General features: G+C 43.0%; 1 protein-coding gene across 1 annotated transcript in view; it reads left to right on the top strand.

Annotated features, from left to right (window-relative positions):
* LOC122937823 (fibrocystin-L-like) overlaps window positions 1-18,302 on the top strand; it is a 260,317-nt gene that overhangs the window by 85,114 nt on the left and 156,901 nt on the right. Inside the window, exons 11-20 of the mRNA XM_044292918.1 lie at window positions 1,213-1,283; window positions 4,437-4,547; window positions 5,173-5,283; window positions 5,788-5,877; window positions 6,971-7,233; window positions 10,521-10,609; window positions 12,158-12,317; window positions 12,432-12,564; window positions 13,678-13,824; window positions 15,937-16,094. Coding sequence (XP_044148853.1) covers window positions 1,213-1,283; window positions 4,437-4,547; window positions 5,173-5,283; window positions 5,788-5,877; window positions 6,971-7,233; window positions 10,521-10,609; window positions 12,158-12,317; window positions 12,432-12,564; window positions 13,678-13,824; window positions 15,937-16,094 — 1,333 coding nt within the window. The remainder of the gene's footprint in view (window positions 1-1,212; window positions 1,284-4,436; window positions 4,548-5,172; window positions 5,284-5,787; window positions 5,878-6,970; window positions 7,234-10,520; window positions 10,610-12,157; window positions 12,318-12,431; window positions 12,565-13,677; window positions 13,825-15,936; window positions 16,095-18,302) is intronic.

Here is an 18,302-nt window from a genome sequence, read left to right as displayed (position 1 = left end):
TAACATTTGTGCAGGGTTTATCTACTCACAGCCACAGCCTTAGCTGATTACAGGGATGTGCATTAAATCATTTTACCCTGTTTATTGCCCTTAAAGGGGTTGTCCGGGTTCAGAGCTGAACCCGGACATACCCTTATTTTCACCCTTATTTTCACCCCGGCAGCCCCCCTGAGCCTAGCATCGGAGCATCTCATGCTCCAATGCGCAGGGCACCGGCTCTTGTGTTTTCAATAACACACTGCCGGGCGGTAACTTCCGCCCAGCGGTGTGTTCGGTGACGTCACCGGCTCTGAGGGGCGGGCTTTAGCTCTGCCCTAGCCGTTTTACTGGCTAGGGCAGAGCCAAATCCCGCCCATCAGTGCCGGTGACGTCACCGGGCTTCCTGTCAGCACCATAGAGAGCCCCAGTACGTCACCGGAACTCAGAAAAATGCCTTTGCCCTGCGCAATTTAGCGCAGGGCAAAGGAGAGCATCGGAGCATGAACTGCTCTGATGCTCATGTCAGGGGGGCTGCCTGGGTGAAAATGGAGGTATGTCCGGGTTCAGCTCTGAACCTGGACAACCCCTTTAATGAGTGTTCTCTTACCTACAATGACAAATGCATGACCTTCAGTCTGAGAGACAGGATAGTTACAAGATATTCTATCCTCCAGGAAACAAAGACCTATGTTTAAAGTTCCTGCCTGCTAATGGTAGTACTATGTCATTCAGGCTTTAAACACTCTGCTGCCATCTACTGGTGATTTAGTAGAATTACCATGAGTTTGATTTTTCTATTACCAAGCTATACTTGATTGTTAAAGCTGGACATGTAATGTGTATTAGTTTAGTTAATTTTTTTTATGGGGTGCCTATTTTTGACATACCTTACACTATCACCCTGCCCATCTGACTTGTTACACACAGGCGTCTTCAGCGCTCAGTAAAAGTGATGGCTGAAGACGGACTCAGAGCCAGCTGGATCCAATTTATTTGAAATTAGTGCTAAGAAAAATTGAGCAATTGCTCATAGCAACCATTCAGTTTCCAGCTCTCATTATCTTCTAGATAACAAAAGCTGCAATCTGATTGGTTGTTGTGGGCAGCTGCTCCCGCCTGGGCCTCATCCTGCATTTATATTTTACACAGCCGGGTCCAGACGCCACTTTGACCTCAACCTATTAAATAACATAATTTATAAAACTTTACTACTGGACCTTTTTTCTGTTGCAGGAGTTTACCAGACTTGGCCACATATTTTGTGTCTTCCTTGAATAAGCTGGCCATGTACCAGACGTATGCAGGTAACACACGTTCTTCATTATTGCATTAGGCTCTCTTTACTAGTGATGAGCGGCAGGTGCCATATTCGATTTCGACGAAATTCGCGAATATTCGATAGAATATTCGTTTCATATTCGTCGAAATCGAATATTCGTCATTATGCTAGTTATTGCGAATAATATGCGATTAAAAAAAATCGCATATGCGATTTTCTAAATTTTTTTTTTTTTTTTTTTTTTTTTTTAAACTTAAAGGCTACTCTCCTATTGAAATCGCAAATGCGATTAATATAACACGAAATAATCGCATTTGCGATTTCAACGTAATTCTCAAATCCGACAGTACATTCTAGTATATGGAGACGTTCCCATGGTGATGGGGACGCTCCATGAGCATGGCATATAGCAGGGATCAGCAACCTTCGGCACTCCAGCTGTGGTGCAACTACAACTCCCAGCATGCACACCTCCATGGCTGTTCTCAGGACTCCCAAAGAAGTGAATGGAGCATGCTGGGAGTCGTAGTTTGACAACAGCTGGAGTGCCGGAGGTTGCTGATCCCTGGAATATAGCATTACTAAGTAAAAATCGCAAATGCGATTATTTCGTGTTATATTAATCGCATTTGCGATTTTTCTTTTTTTTTTTTTTTTTTTTTTTTACTATGGTTGGCTTCAATGGTAGAATTAGCGAATATGACGAATATATTCGTTATATTCCACAAAACGAATATACGAATGTATTCGTTATATTCCACAAAACGAAGATAACGAAGTATTCTGCATCTCAGTTATATCTACCTATTCATCAACTTCGCTAATTCTAGCAATCATATAGGACAGTTTACTATAGAGACAGCTAAGTATAATTCGCTATGCGATTATATGACTGCTAATAATATATTCGTCATATTCGCTAATTCTACCATTGAAGCCAACCATAGTAAAAAAAATAAAATAAAAAAAAATCGCAAATGCGATTAATATAACACGAAATAATCGCATTTGCGATTTTTAACTTAGTAATGCTATATTCCATGCTCATGGGAACGTCTCCATATACTAGAATGTACTGTCGGATTTGAGAATTACGTTGAAATCGCAAATGCGATTATTTCGTGTTATATTAATCGCAATTGCGATTTCAACGTAATTCTCAAATCCGACAGTACATTCTAGTATATGGAGACGTTCCCATGGAGATGGGGACGCTCCATGAGCACGGAAGGCGGCAGAAGCGGCAACGGGCACTGACTGGAGCAGCCAGGAAGCCAGGAATCCAAAGGACAGGTAAGAACAACTTTAGGGAAGTGGGAAAGGAAAAAATATAACAATTTAAAAAAAAAAAAAAAAAAAAAAAAAAACGAATATTCGAAATTGCGAATTTATAGCACTATATTCGAAATATTCGCGAATTAGCGAAGTGCCGATATTCGCGAAAAAAATTCGCGATTCGAATATTCGCGCTCAACACTACTCTTTACGTCTTTTTTTTCCCATTATACTCAGTACATACGGCATTTCGCACGTAAAGCCTAGACATATATAACGGTATGCTATGTATTGCTCACAAGATATTTGTGTAAAGTATGCCGGCCTTGAGGTGGTGTTAATGTAGAAATAGGAACGCGTACTTTGTTATTCATGGACCTAGCGCAGGAGAATGTAGTGTTCTTCTCCTCAGGAAGAAGAAACTGTTCACATGCGCCATTTTTGCATAGAGCCTTGATGTTTTCAGCTGCACGTCATGTGGTATATGAGTCACATTGGCTCCCACTATACAGTATATAAATATATATATATATCCCACTGGTATCAGATTATTAAAGAAGCAAGACAGTTTTTGTTTTTTTCCCTATATATTGCAGGATAGGCCATTATTAGGGAATCAGATAGAGGCTCTTGTGTACAGTATACCTGTTTTGCGCTTGATGTGTAATTTTTGGTTTGGCAGCCATATTGATTCCTTCTCCCCTCAGATATTTTTTTTCTAATGAATTTTACATTTCCCCTCATGCCTGGCTTTGCAGAGACAGTGGGAGCGGAGTCTCACCATACTGTATTACTCTGTGCAGTGGCAGCCATGACAGATTAGTGTCACAGCTGCTATACCCTCACACTACAGGGTCTCCATGTTCTCCTATGTGATACAGCTTAAGGATCCATTCACACGTCCGCAAAATAGGTCCGGAATCCGTTCCGCAACGTTGAGGAATGGATCCAGACCTATTAATTTTCAATGGGGCTGCAAAAGATGTGGACAGCATACAGTGTGCTGTCCGCATCCGCACTTCCGTTCCGCATCCTAACTTCCATTCCGCAAAAAAATAGAACATGTCCTATTCTTGTTCGCAGACACAGACAAGAAAAGGCATTTCTATTTAAAGTGCCGGCCATGTGCAGTCCGCAAAATGCAGAACACACATGGCCGGTGTCCGTGTTTTGCGGACGTGTGAATAGACCCTAAGCCTGTCTCCCCTCTCTGTCCTATCACCTCTCTCTCTTCCTGTCAGCTTTTACATGCAGGAGGCAGGGAGAGCAGTGTGAAGCTACATCCTATAGAACTACATTGGAGAGTCAGCACACACAGATAGTACAGGCAGGCAGTGTGAGTCAGGAGGTTTATATAACCGCAATTAATCACTGTATACACAGTGTAGATTTGAGGTATAATTTATGCCAGTTTCCTGACGTAGATTATAGTAAATGTACTGGGTTGGCTATAGCTGACCCAACACCCCACTCTGCTCCACCCACTTTTTAGACCCCAATAAGGCTCAAAATGTTGTGCAACCATGAAGCACGTTAAACTTCAAGGCTTTTTGATGACAGCCTTTTTTGACGATGCCTTCCTATATGTTTTAAGACCCATTCACACAGTGGTCTACGACCACTCCGCACCAGAATTCCAGGGGCAACCGCCTCCCATTGTTTTCAATGAGAGGCAGAGCTGCAGTTTAGATGGCCATAAGTTTAAAGCTAAAACTGCGCCAAGAAGGTCTCTGGATGGCCACCACAATGAGCCATGGTGGGTGTCTTCAACTGGGGTCCACTGCGAGCATTTCAGGTACCTGCACTAAACTTATAGTAAAAGTCAGATGTCAACCTGGCCTCATACATCTGATAAAGTAATGGTATTATATTCATGCCTTGCATGCTGTGCTTATATTTCTAGAGATTACAGGGATTTACCTATCTGCCCGAAGTATAGAAGGAGGTGCAATAATCACAATATCTGGACACTTCTTTGATGAAACAGATTCTCCTGCCAAAGTCCTTATAGGAGGTGAGTGAATTTTGTTACTACAACTGAACTACCATGGTGATTCTGGGATACAGCAGGAGACCTGCTTGTTGACAGTTTCCAGGGTGCAACAGGTTATCTTTTGTATATATTACAGAGTAGCACAAAGCAAAGAGTAATTAAAAATAAAAAAGAAAGTTAAAGTATATGGACATCTGCTTACCCAGTTTGCTTTATTGTCCTCATGGATCTGAAATAAAAAAAAAAATAATCTTTGGAAATAGGCTTGGGCAAAATGTTCCCACCATTTTGAATCTGTAGCTCCTATGCACAGCAATGGGTTTCTGTATCCCCTGCTTCTTGGTATAGTACCAAAAGTATGAAAGTAAGGTATAGAGAATAGATGGAAGGATCTGACTACACACAGTAGTTTGTAGTCTGTAACCATGGAGACTCATATGTCTGTGTAGCCATTGTGGTGGCCAAGAAGGTCTCTGGATGGCCACCACAATGAGCCATGGTGGGTGTCTTCAACTGGGGTCCACTGCAAGCATTTCAGGTACCTGCACCAAACTTATAGTAAAAGTCAGATGTCAACCTGGCCTCATACATCTGATAAAGTAATGGTATTATATTCATGCCTTGCATGCTGTGCTTATATTTCTAGAGATTACAGGGATGTACCCATCTGCCCGAAGTATAGAAGGAGGTGCAATAATCACAATATCTGGACACTTCTTTGATGAAACAGATTCTCCTGCCAAAGTCCTTATAGGAGGTGAGTGAATTTTGTTACTACAACTGAACTACCATGGTGATTCTGGGATACAGCAGGAGACCTGCTTGTTGACAGTTTCCAGGGTGCAACAGGTTATCTTTTGTATATATTACAGAGTAGCACAAAGCAAAGAGTAAGTAAAAATAAAAAAGAAAGTTAAAGGATATGGACATCTGCTTACCCAGTTTTCTTTATTGTCCTCATGGATCTGAAATTAAGAAAAATTAATCTTTGGAAATAGTCTTGGGCAAAATGTTCCCACCATTTTGAATCTGTAGCTCCTATGCACAGCAATGGGTTTCTGTATCCCCTGCTTCTTGGTATAGTACCAAAAGTATGAAAGTATGGTATAGAGAATAGATGGAAGGATCTGACTACACACAGTTGTTTGTAGTCTGTAACCATGGAGACTCATAGGTCTGTGTAGGAGTTGTAGACACATTCTGTCATGAGTGAATTGTAAGGATATTGCTTATACTGATATTTACGTGCATTTCGTTACAGGTCAGGAATGTCAAATTCTTGGGTTAACAGATACGAAAATATTTTGTGAGAGCCCGGCAAAGCCGCCTGTTCTGCCTTCTCTGTTCCCAGGTATATGCAATGGATAATCATAACTATAGTTAAATTCCATTATTTCTAAGTGATGGTCTATCCTTAGGATAGATCATTCAATATCTCGTTGGTGGGGTCCAACTCCTGGCACCCCTGCTGATCTGTTTTTCAGTAGCTCAGATAGGCCCCAGAACTACACAGCAACGTCGACTGTGTGGTGGTGACGGAGTAGGTTACTGAACTGCTGCTTCCACTGAGATTAATGGGAGCAGTGCTGTAGTAGCCAGCTCCATCCTCTATGTAGTGGACAGAGCCTGGAGTTCAGGAACCTGTTTCTGGTGGTGGAGCTACTGCAGAACAGCTGTTCATTTTTTTACGTTCATTTTTAGCGCTCATTGCCCATGACCCTTCAGCTGCCCCCCTCTGGTCCCCATCTGGTGCTACCTGAGGCGATCGCCTCACCTGGCCTCATTAGTGGTGCACCCCACCTGCTGGGAATCATAAATTGATAATCTATCCTAAGGATATGCTATCATTGCCCACATGTGGAGCTATAGGGGGTGCAGAAGCAGGGTTTCCTGATCTCACTCAATATACAGCTCCTACACGGAGTTGCTTTACAGCCATCTGCTCACAGCCTGTTCTGTGCTCTAAATGAAGGGAATACATCACTGCGTACAGGGGTGAGCCTAGCCTTTCTGCTGCCTGAAGCGAAAACTGAAACGCCCAGCTCAGGCAGCTCGATAATGATGATACCGGGCTCTGATAGGCTACAGGAACTAGGACTACAGCCTATTAGAGGAAACTGTGGACCAGGGAGACATCACTGCCATCGCAGCAATCAACTGTATTGTACAGCAATGCAGTTGAATATGTAGAGATGAGCGTTTACACCATGAAAGCGCTCATTGCCCATGGCCCGTCCGCTGCCCCCCTCTTGCTCCTACCTGGTGCTGCCTGAGGCGATCACCTCACCTGGCCTCATTGGTGGTGCACTCCGACTCCATACTATAACTGAACAGATTTAGCAAACAGGAAAACACAATGAGAACCACCCATTAACTCAGAATTCCCTGATAGCGTATATGAAAATGGATTTACCCCTTTGTATAATTTTATCTCTTACATTTAGGAAGCCGAGGACTGAAGGTGGATCGGTGGAATGTCAGCATTTCACTGGATGATGCTCTAAAATTGAATGAAAGCTCCACGGGCTATGCTGGTTCTTCTTGGTTCGATGGTGCATCCAAATCTTGGCCTCTGGAGAACAGTAACTTTATCGCTCGGTTCACTGGTTTCTTTGTGCCGCCAGAAACAGATTACTACACATTTTATATCAAAGGAGATGATAATTATGCTTTGTATTTCAATGAATCTGGTGACCCTGCAGGAAAGGTAATTGGAACAATTTATATTACTAAATATGTTCTCCATACTGTTAATGACCAAAATGCACTGTACAAAAGACCAATATTACCAATGAAACATTAAGCCCAAATAATGCCGCCACTCTATGATGATTACCACCACATAGTGAATGACTAACACCATACTATTACTGTATATGCAGTACTGGGTAACAGGGTTGTCAGCACAGTAGGCAGGAAACACACAGACAGTGAGCCCTAACTGGACCCCAGCCGGCTTTCCCTGCCTACTTGCAGTGCAAGCCCTAAGCAGCATGTCCACAACTGGTCGACGCTCCCTGTTCTGCTAGGTGCAAGACAAACACACAAAACATGGTTGTACAGAAGAGGGTCGGAACCAGGCGGACAATACAGTACCAAAGCAGAAGACAGAGGGTAGTCAGAATAGCCAAGCCGAAGTCAGAACCAGACAGAAGTCACAGTACCAAATCACGAGGCAGAGAGTGGTCAAAGGCAAGCCGAGGTCGAAACAGAGAGAATACAATATGCACAGAACGGAACCAGGAGCACAGTAAGGGAGTAAATCTATAACTGGTAAGGGTGTATTGCCAGCAGGGGATTTAAATAGAGCGCCGATCAGAACCGATAGGTCCAGGGACTTGGCGCCCCATTGGACCAGAATACCAGTTGCCTTTATGATAGGCAGGCTGAGCAGTCATTCAGCCTGCAATAATCAAACACACCTAAACCATTGATAGCTCAATCTTCCCCCAGCGTGCATGTGTTGGGAGAAACCGAGCGAGTGCTCCATAACTAAGGATGCGTTGGCGTTACCAGGGGACGTGGCTTAGGCTACTTTCACACTCACGTTTTGGCTTTCCGTTTGTGAGATCCATCATGGGCTCTCTCACAAGCGGTCCAAAACGGATCAGTTTTGCCCTAATGCATTCTGAATGGAAAGGGATCCACTCAGAATGCATCAGTTTGCCTCAGTTTGCCTCCGATCAGTCTCCATTCTGCTCTGGAGGCGGACACCAACATGCTGCCTGCAGCGTTTTGCTGTCCGCTTGACAAAACTGAGCAAAACTGATCCGTCCTGACACACAATGTAAGTCAATGCGGACGGATCCGTTTTCTCTGACACAATCTGGCACAATAGAAAACCGATCAGTCTCCCATTGGCTTTCAATGGAGTTCATGACGGATCTGTCTTGGCTATGTTACAGATAATACAAACGGATCCGTTCATGATGGATGCATGCGGTTGTATTATTGTATCGGATCCGTTTTTGCAGATCCGCCCAAAACGCGAGTGAGAAAGTAGCCTTACACAGTGCATCACAGGGGGCGCGTCCCGACAAATGGCGCAGCTGCATCACAACTCCACAACGCATTGCTGGAGCCCCGACAGGTACATTGGTGACAAGGGTACAAATTGTTCTTGATTTGATGGTATTTAATCTGTTCATGCTTTGCATGTGCAATGAGCTGGACCGTGGTACGGTTACACGGACGCCAAATTACGCAGTGGGTTCGGATATGTGTATAATAGTCTATTGTTTGTTCGTGACGCCAATTGGAGCTTGCGCAGGGTACTAACACAGGGCCCTTTAAGGTGTTGTAACTCACATACCAGGTTAGGAATGCAAGAGTGGTGTAATGTCTCTGTGTGGTAATGGCAATAGTGTCAATGGTGTCTCCTACCTGGGTATGGCTGGACTCCTGGATCCTGGCTCACTTGCAATAAAATGAGTGTGGTGCTAGTAGGAGTAATAGAGGAATTTGCAGCAATAATTGAGATCCAGACCTTTGGGTAAAGTTAAAAATTGTCTTTACTAGATGCAGCTTTAATCCAAGCGAGATACAGCAATAGTCTTGGGTCCTAGCAGGTATTGTAAATGTGTGGCAGGAATCTATCTTCTGCTCTATCATGTGCCTGGAGCTTTTGGCAGGAAAGGGACGTCTGCTTGTAGCTCTGTAATGTGGCAGGAATTTATATCTTCTGCGCTTACTATCTTCTGCTGTATTGAGGACTGACTAGCTGAGGAGGAATTTGGCTTCTCCTGGTCTCTGGACAGTACTCACAGTTGTGCTCACAGGGTATGCTTCTTCCTGGAGTTCTGGAGGTGGCTGCTTGCTTCTACCAGCTGAGGCTGCAAGGCTCAGGCTGGGGATGATGATCAATGTCTCAGCCGAGACAAGATCCTGGCTTTGGATCCCTATAAATGGGAGCTCCTACTCGCACAGCCTTTCCCTAGCAGGGGTGGCTGGTACACTCAATCTAACTTCCTTCCCTCCCCATGAGGCAGGATATGGGCGAGCCCACTTCTGCTCATAGAGGGGAAGCTGAACTGGAATCTACTGTTCCAGCTCAGAAATACTAAACTGAACTAAGTCCCTGCTACACACATTGCTGCCACCTGCTGGTGAACATGGAAAATTACAGCAATACATATGTAACAAGGATTTGAATGCACAATTGTGAGGAAATTACATGAAATTACACAAGATGACAATGTTAATACACTTAAGAGATTGTAGTGGGGTAAAAGTGTTCCGTAACATTACTCTGGGATGTTACATATGTATTCACAAAAGCTGTCTATAGGTGCCACTGTTTAGTTAATTATGCCCTTACTCAGCAAGAGACTGTCTATATACAGCTATTGGGAAGAGACTGCACTGTGACTTGTCTTGGAGCTGTGCCTTGATATCGTTGGATGTACTACAACTCCCATTCTGCACCTTATTAAACAGAGACTTGTTTATTCTATACATTTGGTCTAGTTACTTACTCCAGCACCATTTGTTGGGCAAAACACCTACACCTCCTGCCTTACACCTGTACAACACTCATAAAACTAAGGGCACCTCAACTACTATCAGGAAGGAGCCCCAACGTTGTCCCACCCAGTAATACATGATGGATTTATGGGTGTCTAGGATGGTGCTGTCTCTCCCTATAAACTGCCTTGTGTGTGCTTTCTTACCTTCCCTACCATGTGGAGCCGCCTTTCTTCGATGCTTAGCCCCTCTCCCTACTCTGATCTTCTTCCCCTCCCTGCTCCCATCTCTAACACTGAAAGAAGGAAGGGGAAGAGCAGAGAGCGGCACAGTGCTCTGATGGATTTACGTCAGATGCAACACCACCACCAGCTATATGAAGGACTTACACACACTCTGCAGAAACAAAATAGTAGATTGTTAATGAAGACTGTTTATAAAGTTGATTCATTTTACATTTAAGAAGAAAATAAACAATGAAAACAAAATTCTGTGTTAATATTCTTATTTTCCACTATTCCTTTACTTCAGGTGAAGATTGCCTATGGATCCTCCACAACTTCTTACTTCTCCTACACACATCAGAAGTCGCAGACTTTTTACCTCCAGAAGGGCAAGCCGTAAGTCAGATAATATCACTCAAGCTTCTCTGTGAGAGGTACAGATCTTGAGCATTGCACAAAGACGATGGCACTGTGAAGTCTGTGCAGTCACAGCTCAAATGCGACTCTCCTTCCTATGTTTGAAATTAATAATAAATGAATGCACAGTTTCCTTCTGCAGCCTGCATGTTTCACACACATTGCAGGCTGCTCCATCCTGTTCAGAATGAAATCTGTTAGACAAGCTCTCTGGCTGCTCGGCCTCCAGTCCCTCTCTCTTTTCTCCTCTCCTGAGATATCTACTGAGCTGATTCATGCCCAAATCAAAGTTGAACTACGATGTAGACCATAAATGAACCAATTCACTAATAGAATAACCATCGTGAACACAAAAGATAGTGCAGCAGTGACGGAGCCAGTACCGCCTGCTGGCTCAATAGGATAAAGGGTCTATACTAGTGACTGCACTATCAATGTCCAGAATCCAACTAGCATGTCCGCCCGCTGCCCCCTATACTACTGGGAGCAGTAACCACTGATATGTACAGTTCTCTATAATACACACAGGATAGTTCCCACATAAACAAGCCAACCAGGCACCTACCAGGATTGGTGACACCGGTGAGAAAGAAGTTCTATGTATGAGGCGTCCTCTTGTATGGGCAAAAATCCACAGCCCTGGCGGTCAGTTGCAATTCTGGATAGATAGATATAGAGTGCAGAGTGCCTATTGTGTCTACGCCCATTTAATTCTGAAGGTGCCTATATAATTAGGAGAAGAACAAGGATCTTCATCCCTGAGGAAGGAAAATTTGACCATTTTCCGAAACGTGTTGGATTAAGTTTTATCCTTTGGAGATTTCACAGCTCAAGTGATGTCACTGTGTGCTCGGTACGAAGCGCTAGCTTTGAGGAGGAGAACATTGCTTCCGTTCGAGGCATTCTTCAAGCATTATCCAGAATTGCAACTGACATGGCCAGGGCTGTGGATTTGTGCCTATACAAGAGGATGCTGCTTCCATAGGACTTCTTCTTCCGCTCCGGGGCCAACAATCCTGGTAGGTGCCTGGTTGGCTTGTTTATCCTGTGTGCATTACGATGAACCGTACATACACCTGTGGTTACTACACACAGTAGTATAGGGGGAATCGGTCAGGCATGCTAGTTGGATTCTGGACATTGATAGTGCAGTCACTATAGACGCTTTGGTGGTCATTTACTAATCTGAAATACGCCTAAATTAGGTGTGTTTTTGATGCAGATGGCGGCGCAACTAACCGTTCTGTGACTTTTCCCTGATCACACCACGTCTAAAATTGTGGGTGCCCCGTGGGCGGGGGAGGGGCCAGGCCGGTAGGCTGTCTCATCCATCATTTTTAACGCCTGCTTTAGGCGTAGAAAATGGTCTAAATGCAAGACAGCAAGGAAGCTGTCATAAAGGCCAATGCCTGTAAATAACTTTGGCGGATCCACCGCCAGCTATGGGCCTTTATTAAGACCGGTGATTGTGCCTCTTTATCCTTAGACTATAAATTACTTTGAATGGACTTTTGTGGCCATTTCCAGGTGTTACTTTGAAGCATATATCCAAAACTCCTATGGACCGTCTGTACTAGATGTTGGCGTACACACACGGACGAGTTCATACACTGAGAAGCAGACCCCTGACGCCGTACAAGAAGTACAGACCATACAGTCATGGAGTGCCACCATTCTAGAAAACCAGGTTAGTAGTATATAGTATTCTGTATTATAGCCGTGTCCTTCTCTTGTATTTGGTATCCGATATTAGATACTGAACTCATGTTGGTTCCACTGAAATGTCTTCTCTTCCCCAAAGGTTATAACTCTACGGAACTGGAACACAACCCAGCAAGCAGTGTATGAGGTTCAGACAATCACTGTCACCAAATACTGCATCTCTCCATGTCCCGCCATGTACTACACCCTTATCTATGCCAATGAAGAAACAGGTACAGTCAATCTATCCATCTATCTATCACATATCTATCTATATATCTTTCTACCACATATCTATCTATCTCATATCTGTCGATCTATCTCCTATCTATCTATCTATCTATCTATCCATCTCATATCTCTATAAAAAAGAGACACAGGTGCACGCTACCTTGGCTACAACACAAAGCGTAGAACTACAAGTAACAGCACAAAGACATAGGTAAATGGTGAATACATGAAAGTGTAAACTGCATTACTGCTATACTTACTATATGAAAAGTAGAAGCTCTTTTGCGTATAGCTATTATCTATATACAGGGGTGGATTGGCCATAGACCTTACAGGGAAATTTCCTTGTTTACCGATGCCCTGGGGGTCGCCTGAGCCCTCCTCACAGCCGGCCAGTGGAAGTTTTTGGGGATGTATTTTATGATGTACTGTGGTATTTGGCTCTGTTGGGGCAGTATAATGTGCCACAATATGGTATTGTTGGCGCCACCTACTTGTTTTGGCCCTGCCTTCCATCAATTTGGAACCAACTACAAAACAGGGCCACTTTTAGTATTTTTACAGGGCCACTTTTAGTTCCCAGTCCGCCCCTGTCTATCTATCTATCTATCTATCTACAATTGCAAAAAAGACAGCAGCATAGTCAGAAAGTGCAAATATGTGTGCAATTCCTCAGGGAAGGTAGGTATTTCTTCCACTGATAAATCCAAAAAACTAAAATTGAGGCAGCACTCCGAATGTGGTGAAAGGGTGAAGACCTGTTTATTCCCAAAGGCCTCATTGTGTTGGGATGAAATGTTGCCTTGGGAATAAACCGGTCTTCACCCTTTCACCACATTTGGAGTGCTGCCTCAATTTTTGTATCTATCTCATATCTTAATCCACCAAGTATTTATCTGTTCCTAAAGCTTAAGGGGGAGATTTATCAAAAGTGATGTAAAGTAAAACTGGCTTAGTTGCCCCTAGTAACCAATCAGATTCCACCTTTCACTTTCCAAAGGAGCTCTGAAAAATGAAAGGTGGAATCTGATTGGCTGATAGGGATAACTAAGCCAGTTTACCTTTATTCCACTTTTAGTCTTCCCCTTATTATTTTTCTATATTTCCATTGGCAGATCCGCTATCAGCCGACGCTACTGCTCCTGAAATCCAAGCAGCATTGAGCAGATTTTGGTCTATACAGCCAGACACAGTCAATGTTCAACAACTAAATTCTTCTGAAGAAGCAAATGTCTATACAGTGACATTCAATTCACAAAGAGGTGAGTAAAGGCAGGGCAAATTCCAAAAAGGCCAAAGATGATCAGAGCAAAGAAAAAATACTAGCTGAAAAATCACCTCTAGATCTTTGCCTGTGGTAGTCAATGAGCAAGAGAAGCTATATGAGAGAGGTGACAACTAGTGCAAAGAAAAAATAGAGCAACCACACATATCACCCAGTTTGTTAAAGGGTGTCACAAGAAAGGTAGTAAGGAGGAATCGGGCAACTATAGGCCAGTAAGCCTGACATCAATAGTGGGGAAATTAATGGAAACCATACTTAAGGAGAGGATTGTGGACCAGCTAAAATCCCATGGATTGAAAGATGAAAAACAGTATGGGTTTACTTCAGGGAGATCATGTCAAACTAATCTTATTGATTTTTTTGATTGGGTGACTAAAATAATAGATGGAGGAGGTGCGGTAGACATCACTTATCTAGACTTTAGTAAGGCTTTTGATACTGTCCCACATAGAAGGCTTATCAATAAAGTGCAGTCATTGAGCTTGGACTCCCATATTGTTGAATGGATTAGGCAGTGGCTGAGGGACAGACAACAGAGGGTTGTAGTCAATGGAGTATATTCAGACCAAGGTCTTGTTACCAGTGGGGTACCTCAGGGATCTGTTCTGGGACCCATATTGTTTAATATCTTTATCAGCGAAATTGCAGAAGGCCTCAATGGTAAGGTGTGTCTTTTTGCTGATGACACAAAGATTTGTAACAGGGTTGATGTTCCTGGAGGAATACACCAAATGGAAAAGGACTTAGGAAAACTAGAGAAATGGTCAAAAATCTGGCAACTAAAATTTAATGTTGATAAGTGCAAGATAATGCACCTGGGGCGTAAAAACCCAAGAGCAGAATATAAAATCTGTGATACAGTCCTAACCTCAGTATCTGAGGAAAGGGATTTAGGGGTCATTATTTCAGAAGACTTAAAGGTAGGCAGACAATGTCACAGAGCAGCAGGAAATGCTAGCAGAATGCTTGGGTGTATAGGGAGAGGAATTACCAGTAGACAGAGGGAGGTGCTCATGCCGCTCTACAGAGCACTAGTGAGACCTCATTTGGAGTATTGTGCTCAGTACTGGAGACCATATCTCCAGAAGGATATTGATACTTTGGAGAGAGTTCAGAGAAGCGCTACTAAACTGGTACATGGATTGCAGGATAAAACTTACCAGGAAAGATTAAAGGAACTTAACATGTACAGCTTGGAAGAAAGACGAGACAGAGGGGATACGATAGAAACTTTTAAATACATAAAGGGAATCAACAAGGTAAAAGAGGAGAAAATGTTTAAAAGAAGAAAAACTGCTACAAGAGGATATAGTTTTAAATTAGAGGGGCAAAGGTTTAAAAGTAATATCAGGAAGTATTACTTTACTGAGAGAGTAGTGGATGCATGGAATAGCCTTCCTGCAGAAGTGGCAGCTGCAAATACAGTGAAGGATTTTAAAAATGCATGGGATAGGCATAAGGCCATCCTTCATATAAGATAGGGCCAAGGCTATCCATAGTATTTAGTATATTGGGCAGACTAGATGGGCCAAATGGTTCTTATCTGCCGACACATTCTATGTTTTTATGTTTCTATGTCTGCCGCCAGTTTTGGCCATGTTAAACTGCTTGACCGCACTAGGGTCTTGAGAGAGCAGTACAGATATATGTTTGGTTGAGCTTGTATTATCAGGAGAAGTGTGAATATGAAGTTTCAGAATAGGGGATAACTTTTATGAGTGGCACAACCCCTTTAGATTATAAAAGTCTAATTGCCTGAAGCTGACACTAGATGGCGCTCTTTCTACATGGATTTTTACGACACTTATCAAAGCCAATTATAAATCAGCATGCCGTGAGCTCCCCCTACTGGCAACAATTTATTTCATTCAACTCAATTTCAGTTCTCCTTAACTGCTCAAAGAGGGGGTCTGAGGCACTAAGAAACCCTCATGTGTGCGTTCTACACATGTTGTTTTATTCCTTAAGGACATGGATGGAAAAGTCATTTTTCCCCTTAGTTTTCATACATGAGGGACTATACCTATAACTTGATGTCATCTGTCTGACAGTATTTACTATGTAAATGTATTATTTATGATACTTCTAGGTGATTTCCAGCTTCTCTCCTACAATATTCTGGGTGAAAGTAACATTATAGTGGATATTGAAGAGACGACTAAAGGTGTTCCTGACATGGCGACCTTCACTTTAGTGTGGGATAATGTGTACTCTACACCTCTGGCAGCAAACGCATCTTCACTAGAGGTCAGTTACATGGCAGTAGTGATCGGACATGGTCCACGGGCGTTATCACAGGTCAGACTACGGCCTGTTCACTTGTATTCTCCTGTAACGTGCTGCTGTTTTCAAAAGTTTTTTTTTTGGGCCCCTGAGGAACCAGGGTCTGGATGTGACTGCTGTTTCTGTCCTCCATATAGTTATGCCCCTAGCAAAGGAGTCTAAGGGTGCTGCCACATGTTCAGGTTATTTACTGCAGCCAAAACCAGGAGGGAATTGCAAAAATGTGAAGAAGTCGCCTCTGTTCTTAATAATTTCTCTCCTGTTACGATCCACTCCTGATCTTAGCCTGAATGTGTGGCCGCACCATAAAGGTCCCTTTATACCAGCTCAGAATGACGGTTTAACAAGCTGATCAACACTAAGTTCAAGGGCATCTGTCAGCAGTTTTGTACCTGTGACACTGGCTGACCTGTCACATGTGCACTCGGCAGCTGAAGGCATCTGTGTTGGTCCCATGTTCATACGTGTCCGCATTGCTGAGAAAAATGATGTTATAATATATGCAAATGAGCCTCTAGGAGCAACGGGGGCGTTGCTATTACACCTAGAGGATCAGCTCTATCTGCAACTGCTGCACCCTCTCCACTTTGATTGACAGGGCAGTTTCTGATTATCGGTGGTGTAAAAGGGTCTTCAATCTGGGATCTGACTTCTCTAAATACCAATTTACCCTTACAGTCAAAGCCGCCACATTACAGAAATCTCTGTTCCAGACAGTTTAACCCTTTTTATACCACACTGAATGCTGATTATGACATATAACAGCACACCCCGAGACTGAGCTGGTGGAACCACTTTGATTTGCTGTTGTGTGAATATAATCCAGAACATTAAAGGGGTTCTCTCACTTCAGCAATTGGCATTTATCATGTAGAAAAAGTTAATACAAGGCACTTACTACTGTATTGTGATTATCTATATTGCTTCCTTTGCAGGCTTCATTCAATTTTCTATCACATTATACACTGCTCATTTCCAGGGAGTATGACCACCGCTGCAGAGCAGATACAAGGTGGTCGGGATGGGAGCTGCTGCGCTTGCATGCCTATGTGGGCTCCTACGGCCCAGGCCACTAGAAAGGACAGCACTTTTTCCTATAGTGTGTAAGGACTAGTGTTGGGCGCGAATATTCGTATTGCGAATATTAATCGCGAATATCGCAACTTTGAGAATTCACAAAGATGTATAATATAGTGCTATATGTTCGTAAAAAGAATATTCTGGATTTTTTTTTCTATCAGTAACCTCCCTTCTTACTTGTGGGCCAATGAGAAGGCTGCAATGTCTTTGTCTGAGCTTAGCAACATCCCTAGTAACCAATAGGAAAGTTGCCTACCCCTCACTATATAAGAACCTCCCCAGCAGCCATTTTCTAAAGTTTATTGCAGAGAGAGCAGTGCCATTGCTGTGCTCTGTGCTTTGTTGTGTTATATTAGACAGTTAACATATACAGTTGCAACAAAAAGTATGTGAACCCTTTGGAATGATATGGATTTCTGCACAAATTTGTCATAAAATGTGATCTAATCTTCATCTAAGTCACAACAATAGACAATCACAGTCTGCTTAAACTAATAACACACAAAGAAATTAAATGTTTACATGGTGTGTTCAATAAAAACATGGTAACATTCACAGTGCAGGTGGAAAAAGTATGTGATCCCCTAGACTAATGACACCTCCAAGAGCTAATTGGAGTGAGTGTCAGCCAACTGGAGTCCAATCAATGAGATGAGATTGGAGGTGTTGGTTACAGCTTCCCTGCCCTACAAAAAAAAACACACCAGTTCTGGGTTTGCTTTTCACAAGAAGCATTGCCTGATGTGAATAATGCCTCGCACAAAGAGCTCCCAGAAGACCTACGATTAAGAATTGTTGACTTGTATAAAGCTGGAAAGGGTTATAAAAGTATCTCCAAAAGCCTTGCTGTTCATCAGTCCACGGTAAGACAAATTGTCTATAAATGGAGAAAGTTCAGCACTGCTGCTACTCTCCCTAGGAGTGTCCGTCCTATAAAGATGACTGCAAGAGCACAGCACAGACTGCTCAATGAGGTGAAAAAGAATCCTAGAGTGTCAGCTAAAGACTTACAAAAGTCTGTGGCATATGCTAACATCCCTGTTAGCGAATCTACGATACGTAAAACCCTAAACAAGAATGGATTTCATGGGA

This window comes from Bufo gargarizans, chromosome 5 (genome assembly GCF_014858855.1).
Source record: "Bufo gargarizans isolate SCDJY-AF-19 chromosome 5, ASM1485885v1, whole genome shotgun sequence".
NCBI classification, from domain to species: domain Eukaryota; kingdom Metazoa; phylum Chordata; class Amphibia; order Anura; family Bufonidae; genus Bufo; species Bufo gargarizans.
This window is presented reverse-complemented; position numbering and strand designations above follow the sequence as displayed.